General features: G+C 46.3%; 3 protein-coding genes across 3 annotated transcripts; 2 read left to right on the top strand and 1 right to left on the bottom strand.

Annotated features, from left to right (window-relative positions):
- Window positions 1-814: 814 nt before the first annotated feature.
- Window positions 815-3,348, top strand: BGW36DRAFT_404765 (SprT-like family-domain-containing protein). The gene is made up of 2 exons (XM_046218944.1): window positions 815-1,957; window positions 2,013-3,348. The coding sequence occupies exons 1-2, from the start codon at window positions 918-920 to the stop codon at window positions 3,109-3,111; spliced, it is 2,139 nt and encodes a 712-aa protein (XP_046075227.1). The 5' UTR covers window positions 815-917; the 3' UTR covers window positions 3,112-3,348.
- A 40-nt stretch (window positions 3,349-3,388) lies between these two features.
- On the bottom strand, window positions 3,389-5,381 carry BGW36DRAFT_371685 (altered inheritance of mitochondria protein 24, mitochondrial). The gene is made up of 7 exons (XM_046215400.1): window positions 4,993-5,381; window positions 4,808-4,926; window positions 4,681-4,752; window positions 4,455-4,625; window positions 4,289-4,407; window positions 4,020-4,236; window positions 3,389-3,966 (listed from the first exon to the last, which is right to left on the bottom strand). Exons 1-7 carry the CDS (start codon window positions 5,180-5,182, stop codon window positions 3,622-3,624), a joined length of 1,233 nt encoding a protein of 410 aa, XP_046075226.1. The 5' UTR covers window positions 5,183-5,381; the 3' UTR covers window positions 3,389-3,621.
- A 319-nt stretch (window positions 5,382-5,700) lies between these two features.
- On the top strand, window positions 5,701-8,201 carry BGW36DRAFT_289629 (putative ABC iron exporter Atm1; the record flags this gene model as incomplete). The annotated part of the gene is made up of 7 exons (XM_046210685.1): window positions 5,701-6,048; window positions 6,096-6,155; window positions 6,213-6,327; window positions 6,383-6,651; window positions 6,707-7,753; window positions 7,810-8,026; window positions 8,089-8,201. 7 exons carry the CDS (start codon window positions 5,701-5,703, stop codon window positions 8,199-8,201), a joined length of 2,169 nt encoding a protein of 722 aa, XP_046075225.1.
- Between the last annotated feature and the right edge of the window lie 1,112 nt (window positions 8,202-9,313).

Genomic DNA, 9,313 nt, shown 5'->3' with positions numbered 1-9,313 from the left:
TCCTTTGCTTTTGCACTTTTGCTAAGTTGCTCTGTTCGTAAATATGACAGCCATCGCTCTGCAATTGATTTGTAGTTATGCAAATGCGGAACATGTCAACATTTTGAATTGATATGTCAACTTCTTCGGCTAATTAGGTAGAGATCAGTAAATATATATGACATATACAATCTAGCTCAGTCAACGCTATTTTCCAATGCGAAGTGGTTTTTTAACTCCAATGTTTCTAATTATAAATAGTAGCTTAGTGATGGGCCCTTCCCGTGCATTTGACGTCAACTGCTGTTCAAATGTTCTATCCACAGCACCAATGCCACTAATTAATACTAGCTACACCTTCTTCTCAACAATTTTTTACGTTGACTTTGATGATACTTCTCATTCTTAACGCTATATACTATGTACATAGCTCTTAATTGTGGTTTGGGTATATTTTATTCTGGTATCGAAATTCCGTATTTAATCTGTGAATTGTTTATATCAGTTGATATCTATAAAGATATATTTTGGGCTACTTTCCAGATGGGGAATACGAATGTACCGGTTGACAACAACCATAATAGATTTAAACATCGAAGAACTAGAAACATACACTTGACCTAATCGTTCGAAACCTAGACATCATCTATGAACAAAAGCCCATCATCAAATTGTGTTATTGTTAGTTCCGACAGTCCCTCATAGTTAGAGAATATATTGTCCACCTACGGTTTAGCGCATCGGTGCTCTGTATGGTTGCCCCGCCAACACGGCTCGGTAAACACTTGCCTTCATCGAGACACCCGTATGAATTATGACTTCAAACTCGGTGTATCATGAGATGTTACATGAGGTTTCTTCTTACCAATACTTACGCTTGAGATTTTCGCCAAAAAATTCCTTGAATCTCTACTAGTGCACATTCAAAAACTGGCACCATGGCCAGATTGAATGCCTCCAACCCGACAGTCCGCGCTGGTCGTGCTAGCCCCACGAAGACATCATCCTCATCGTTCTCCATGACAATAAATTCGCCACTGAGACCAAAGCTACAGAAAAAGAAAAAGAGCAGTAGCACGGAGTTCAAAATTTTCGAAGACGAACAATCGGCAGATGACGAGCAGATTCAAGAATCGTATACTACCGAACCCATCCAGACAGCCAGGCCGATGGCCCCTCTGAAACTCGCGCATACGAATTCCATCACGTCTGGTCTATCAAAGAGAGCTTCACAGGGAAGCTCTGGTTCCGATTCTAACCGGTCTAGTGGTAGTTTCGAAGACGAAGAAAGCTCCGACAAAGAGAACATATTCATCGAAGACGAAGCAGAAGAGACCTCAGAAGAGGAGGAGGAGGAGGAGGGGGAGGGAGAAGAACAAGAAGAAGAAGAAGAAGAAGAAGGAGAAGAAGACAATCAACCAGAGGAAGAGAGCAACCTGGAAGGATATGCGGAACGAGAGGAATTTGACAGCCCACGGCAACTTTCGGTCAACACACGAAAACCAAAGTTCATGCGGTACCGAGACACAGAGCTAGAGGCAGAGTCGGATACACAGTCTGAGTGCAGCTCTGACGAAGAGGACGGACACGGTTCTCTCGATGATTTTATTGTCAGCGACAACGAGGATATCAGTTACTACGAGTCGGAGCCTAATGACCTGTCGGAAGATGACGACGAGGAACAAAATGAAGAGGTTAAAGCTCCATCACCAAAGCCTGTACGAAGAAGGCTTCTGAGAGGACGCAAACCTCGAACATCTAGCATTAAATTGGAAGAGCTCAACATTTCGGAGAATCATCATTTCACTGACTCACCAAAGATATCTACACCCCGTAGATCTATGAACACCAGATCACCAGCGCATATCAGTCCATGCTCCCCGCAGTTACTATCAGATGGCAACTCCAATGAAAAAGAAGCAAAATCAAAGGTTGAAAAGGTAAAGAGAAGTCCACTGCGCGAGAGTATCAATTCCCTGTAAGCTTCATTCACCCGTTTGATCTTCGAGGAACATAAACTCATATCTTCATAGACCATCAATATCGGATTCTCCTACCAAAAAACGCCTGGATAGGAAGCTTGAGACTCCACCTCCTAGTCCCTCAAAGATTGCACTTCCATCTCCATCCAAGACTAACTATCGGATACCACCCTCCCCTCACCGCCAAAGCTCTGACGCATTCTGGAGCCAGGAAGTCACTAATGCCTGGAATGACCAGTGGTCTCCTCAAAAACAAAGGCCAAAAGGCAGAGCTCTAGAACGACTACTTGCCGTAGTTGAAAATGACCTAGATGACGATAGCGATGCAAATTACGTTTTATCAAAGGAGGCAAATTCACCAACTCAAGAAAAGCCCGCAAAAACAAAAACTCCCAGCAAGACGGCACTTAAGAAGGCAGAAGTAGCCCTTAGAAAAAAAGCCGCGGCCCGTAAAAAGGCATTCGATGAAAGAAAGACCACCATTGCACATGACTTTCTCATTACAGTCGATGAAATGGTATCCGGTGGACAAGTCAAAAGCCTTGCCGAGAAGACTGGTGGTATCAAGATCACATGGAGCAAAACACTGCGAAACACCGCTGGTCGCGCAAACTGGAAACAAGAACGAATCAACCAAGCCGGTAGAAAAACCGAATACATTCACCACGCCTCCATTAACCTCGCTGAGCACATCATCGACGATGAAGACCGACTATTAAACACCCTCGCTCACGAGTACTGCCATCTTGCAAACTTCATGATATCGGGAGTCCGTAATCAGCCCCATGGCGCAAGCTTCAAAACTTGGGGCCAGAAATGCACCGATGCTGTTAGGAAACATCCCGAGTACAGGAAGTTCCCTGTGGAAGTCACTACCAAGCACTCATATAAGATCGACTATAAATACGTCTGGATCTGTGTTGATTGCGGGCACGAGTACGGAAGACATTCCAAGAGCATTGACCCTACCAAGTGCAGATGCTCCATCTGCAAGGGCGGGCTGCAGCAAATTAAACCCAAGCCGAGGAACATGTCCCCGAAAAAGAACTTTTTCAGTAAGCCGCAGCAGTCAGAAGAGGTCACCACTAGCAATGAATCAACCCTCGTTGATGATATGATTCAAAGCGTTGGCAACGTTAGTTTGGCTTGAAGAATTTTCACATGGGAATGCATTTCTTAGATGATTTTTCATTGTATAAAGATCTTTTTGTCATAATGGTGTTTAGAGTATGTCAGAGAAGACTGTCAAACCGGTTCTTTTGTAATTATTTTTTTTTTGGGTTCTTAATGACGATTGACTGTCGATTTTTCCGTGTGATATTGATCGGTTGAGGCTGTAAATGTCTTCGGAGGCACTCCTCAATATTTAATAATAAATGAATACGAGTGAGATAATTTACTCGAGGATCCAGTACTTGATGCTATAATACGGTATTTGAATGTGTTCGATGTAGATTTGTTTCGTTTGAAAACTGAATTTTGTATAGTACATGATACTGCAAATACTCTCTAGGTCAATTCTATGGGTACATAACCATGCATTTAATTCCAACAAAGGCAGTGGAGAGAGATGCTCAAGATTGTATTCAACGGGCCAGCCTGGCCCGCAATGAGTCACATAGGAGAGTAAGATAGTAGAGTCGGTTGAGATAGGATGTAGTTATTGGGCCTTGGCAGCTTCTGATTTCGCTTCTAGCTTTTCAAATTCAACTTTGCCATCACGAATAGTAGCAATACTTTGGCTGACACCCTTGATTTCCTGGGTTAATTGATCAACTGTCCTGGACGGGACTGGAGCTCGCGACACAGCTTCTTCCGCGGCTTTCTGATAATCACCTTTCTCCTGATGGTCCTTTCCATATTCGAGTTTGTTGAACGCGTTGAATGTGGCCCCAGGTGGTGTGTCAGCTATTTCGTTGACTTCGTTGTCGCTTAGAATATCCCGTACTCGAGCAGCGCGAGTCTGAATGAGAAGAGTTGCTGGACCATCAAATTGCAAGAATAGCTGCGATCGTATGGTTAGCTTCTTCATGACGCGGTGATGTGTGAGGAATTTACCCTATCACCCCAGATTGTTCTTCGTGCCCATGTCCGAACGTTGTGGAGAATCTTCATTGACGCCTTCCAGGTATCTGAGGCGGTCAAGTCGCGGAGATACCGTGATTTGAGAAGAAACTCTGGGAAGTGCACCCCGGGAACTTGAAAACGTAATGAAGTCGATTTGAAACGGTAAGGTTGAGGTGGATTGGATGATACTGTGTATGCAAGGACATTGCTGTCAATTGTTAGTCAGTACATATTTCCAAGAACTTCCAACCGTGACCTACCTAGGATGAGCAATATACCGCTCGCCTGCCTTCAAGTCCACTGAGTACACCTGGCCCCTGCCAACAAGAGCAAGTAGCCCCCGGCCTGTAACCTCTGAGCTTCCCCAATGCACCACGCTCTGCGGATCCATTAGAACACTATGACATGCAATAGAAAGAGACGAACCAGATTTGTGTTAATCCTCGGCCTGATAGATAGCGAGTGACCTGTCCATGCAAGCAGAGCTCCTCTTTGAGCTATCATCCAGTCAACTGTTCCATTGAGGTGAATTACGGAGAACGATGTAATAGGCGATTGAACCGATACCAAAGCCTTGACGGCGGTCGGAGAAGATATCTAGATGTCGTCAGCACATTCTGGAAATGATTTCGTATTGTGTAGCTTCACGCACCTTCTGATAAAGAAACGGGATGCCGACAACGGCCCTTCGAAAAGGCTCTAGGACGCTCAACGTCGAAATAACCTAGTATCCTTTGTTACAAAAGAGGCTCGATGAAAATGGTAGCGGCAAAATATACATTTTCTGGTTTCCCACTCAGTCCAACAAGCGTACCTCTTCGCGTGTAGAGGTTCTGCGAGGCGGATAGAGAAACCGAAAGCAAGGAGGACGGTGTACCGACGACGTGGAATTTGGCATCTGATGGAAGTCGCCTGTCAGCCACCCGAGTTCGACACATCTCATGGAAATGCTCTGATGACTTACCAGCGGAGACAGCACTGCCTGGGGTTCCGGAGATGGGCAGATCGACCCCATTGACGGTGGTTGACTCCCCCAGTGGTGCGGCTTTGATCTGGATGCTTCTTATCCTGTGCAGCCGAGCGTGACGCGGACATGAAATACGGCCATTGGCCCTGCAAAGAGCCGTCGCACCCTTTCCTAGAGTGAGGCCCATGGCAGATGCAGGCTCATGAGCGCGAGAGGTATCGCAGCGATAGTTGGGGAAAAAAGAAAGAGCCCTACGTCAGTGTTTGTTCCGAATATTCACGCTCTCCAAACCGGAGCCGGGCAGGTGCTGCCGCCAAGCCGCCAACTCCCCAGCCAATCCAGGTACAGTGCTGACCTTGTGTGGGGGGAGCGACAATCACGACATCACAGAGCTGTCTGTTGAGACTCACCTCAGTCCTTGATGGATGTGTGCAGTGCCCCTTTTCTATCGCTGGGCTTGACCCTTTATCTCGACCGCAAGACCAGCCCCGAATTACGCAGACGCAGCAGCCCCCAAGGTCTCCGAATCCGGAGCCGATGAAAGTGAAACCCCACCGACTGCAACTGGTGCACAGATTCTCGAGCGACAGCTCATGCCTCTTCCTATACAAAAGCCTTACATAAATTAGCTGAAGCGGCGGCTTGAGGCGACCTCCATTCGGTAGCATCAGGAACATGTTGCTTCAAGCTTCTAGGTCGCATTGTATGCGCCTGTCGCAGCATCCTGGACGTTTCTGCCATGGCGCCGCCCATCTTCGACGAGAGCAAATTTCCGCGCTGAACCGGAGCCAGATACGTGTACTCACAACTAGCAATATATTATGGAGCGTGCAGAAAACCCCCGAGCCTTCCCGATCGACGCAATTGCGCACCGAGGCCACCACTCTCTCAGCAAAGAAGAGCGACGCATCCGCAAATCCAAAAACCCCTGTTCGGATTGAGTCTAATAAGAAAAAAGGCGATCTTCTTGGAGAATCTATTGTTACATCTAAAGAACAAAGAAAGGCAGACTGGGCTATTATGAAGGAAATGGCGAAGTATTTATGGCCGAAGGTATGTGTTAATGAACTAGGACATGAACTCCTCCTAACATTGGGCAGGATGACTGGGGAACGAAGTTGCGCGTTGGTACAGCGCTCACCCTTCTTGTTGGAGCAAAGGTATAGCCTCCACAACAAAGTCAAATAATAGGGTGGATACTGAAGATTTATCTACAGGTACTCAACGTCGAAGTGCCGTTCTACTTCAAAAACATTGTGGATTCGATGAACATTGATTTTGCGGCTGTAGGAGGTACCGCATGGACGGTAGCAGGCTCAATGTTGATTGCATGTAAGAGTTAAGATTTTTGTTCGTCGGAAATGTTTCATCTAACAGAAATCCTCAGATGGTGCTACTAGGATAGGTGCTACGTTATTCCAGGAGCTTAGAAATGCCGTATTTGCAAGCGTTGCACAAAAAGCTATTAGGAAGGTTGCGGGAAATGTTTTCGATCATCTCTTGCGCCTAGATTTGAGTTTTCACCTGAGTCGTCAAACAGGTGGACTGACGAGAGCCATTGATCGAGGTACTAAAGGAATCAGCTTTCTCTTGACATCGATGGTCTTTCACGTCTTCCCGACTGCTTTGGAGATTTCTATGGTGTGCGGAATTCTGGTATTTCTCTCTTCACGCCGCAGCACATAAGTATGAATTTATTAACTCTGCCTAGACATACCAATATGGCTTTCAGTTTGCAGCCATTACTGCAGCAACGATGGTTGCATATACTGCATTTACTATCACAACCACTGCGTGGCGGACCAAATTTCGCAAGCAAGCTAATGCTGCAGATAACAAAGGAGCGACGGTGGCCGTCGATTCTTTGATAAACTACGAAGCTGTTAAATATTTCAATAATGAAGGCTACGAAGTAGCACGATACGATAAAGCACTCAAGGCGTACGAAGATGCCTCTATCAAGGTGACAACATCACTTGCGTTTCTCAACTCTGGTCAGAATATCATTTTTTCCAGCGCTTTAGCATCTATGATGTATCTGGCGGCGAACGGGGTTGCAACGGGGCAATTGACAGTGGGAGACCTGGTAATGGTCAACCAGCTTGTCTTCCAGCTATCAGTTCCTCTTAATTTCCTAGGCTCCGTCTATCGTGAATTAAGGCAGTCTCTACTTGACATGGAGACGCTGTTCAACCTACAAAAAGTTAACGTCAACGTCAAGGAGAAACCGGATGCCAAGATCTTGAACCTGTCCCACGGTGGAGAAATTCGCTTTGAGAACGTGACATTTGGCTATCATCCTGACCGTCCAATCCTCAAAAATGCTAGCTTTACAATCCCTGCTGGAGCGAAGTTTGCTGTTGTCGGACCAAGTGGCTGCGGAAAGTCTACCATTCTTAGACTCCTGTTCCGATTTTACGATGTTCAAGAGGGACGCATTTTGATTGATGGACAGGACGTACGGGATGTAACACTAGAGAGTTTACGCAAGTCCATTGGCGTGGTGCCACAAGATACACCTCTTTTCAATGACACCATTGAGCATAATATTCGTTACGGAAAAATAGACGCGTCTAATGAAGAGGTACAGAGAGCTGCTGAAAGGGCTCATGTTCATGAGCTTATTCAGAGACTTCCCGAGGGATATAAGACTGCGGTTGGCGAACGGGGAATGATGATCTCAGGAGGGGAGAAGCAGCGGTTGGCAGTCTCACGGCTAATCCTCAAAGATCCGCCACTACTGTTCTTCGACGAGGCGGTGAGTAAACGTGACTTCTCTTTGGGGTTTGTTTGGTCAATGCTGATGGTGAATAGACTTCGGCCTTGGATACATATACTGAGCAGGCACTTCTGCAGAACATTAAAAGCATTATCAAGGAAAAAGCGCGAACAAGCGTCTTTATTGCGCATCGGCTTCGTACCATCTACGATAGCGATCAAATCCTCGTGCTTAAAGATGGACATGTGGTTGAAAAAGGCACTCATGCCGAGTTACTAGAGCAGAAAGGCGTATATGCTGATTTGTGGCACGGTAAGAGTTTAATTTAACCCGATTGATAAAGGATGACTAATGACTAACGTGATGGTGAATAGCCCAGGAACTATCCCTCGCACAGGATGCCGACCTGGAGAGGAATCTCGAAGTCGGCGAGTTAGAGGTGCCAACAGCGCCAACGCCCACCGACGCCAACAAGCCATTAAATTAGAATATATTTCCTTACACTCTCGGGATTTATTTGTATACTCGAGCAATTGACGTTACCCGCATCTGTACATAGTTGTATATAGAACATTCATTAGAATTAGGACAATCGAGAACCCATTTATCACAGCCATCGCCGTTATCGATGTATCTGCTTGCAGCCACGTGGTAGTTAGATGTCATTGGGGCGGGGGGCTGGGAGATACACATTAATACAGTAACATCTAGTCATGATCCATCCAGACGGATTTCACAAGCTTATCGAGCGCTAGGAATGGTGTGACCAAGCCACCGCCGCATGAAGCACATAACATCAACAATAAATGACCAACGAGTCAGATCGGGGAGGAATTCGAATATCTCTTTCTGTTCACACTTCATAATAGTCGGGCCTGAATCAAAAACGGCTCAGGCGGAAAATGAGCTATTTCTCTACAAGGACAAGGTAGACATTTTATTTAAAGCCTGTGCTACATCAATTGATCGCAACTACTTGTCAAGAATCCATCGTACTAGCGCACACTATTTTGGAACACTCCGAGCGTATCATTTTCTTTCGTGCGGGGCAGTCGTCATCAAGATTACTGCCCTGGACATGGAGTCAATTCCTGGGAGCTGTTTTGAACGCAACGCAAATACAACTCAAGCTGTATACACATTACACAACTTGTTGTTGTCTCTGCAAAAACTGCGACCAATTATTAATGATTGGACTCCTTGGAGACGATATTCCGTTGAATGATTAAGATTCAATAGACTTGTCTATCATCATCTTTCGAGAAACTCTTGCTGTTATTGACAGACCAGGGCTCTAGCGGGCAGAGCTAGGCCTTTAGGGGCGTTAGGGGCTCTCCAGGCGGCTGTGGTTGGCCTGGCAGCCCCGGCAGTGCCGCGTTTTGCCCTCGTGGAAGCGGAGTTGCACTGACCGGTGCGCTAACATCGCTAGCGACATGGCCGCCAGAGGCTAGAACTGCGCCAAGGCCGTGTTTAGTAGGCCAGGCGCCTGCCCTCCCCACCCCCTGATCGTGTTTCTCTCTCTCCATCATCTCGTGCATTATTCGCTTCGCTTCGTATTCTTCCTGCCACCCGGTGGACTCTTTTAGGGATATCAGACTA

The sequence above is a fragment of the Talaromyces proteolyticus genome (genome assembly GCF_021365285.1).
Source record: "Talaromyces proteolyticus strain PMI_201 chromosome Unknown BGW36scaffold_3, whole genome shotgun sequence".
Lineage (NCBI taxonomy): Eukaryota > Fungi > Ascomycota > Eurotiomycetes > Eurotiales > Trichocomaceae > Talaromyces > Talaromyces proteolyticus.
This window is presented reverse-complemented; position numbering and strand designations above follow the sequence as displayed.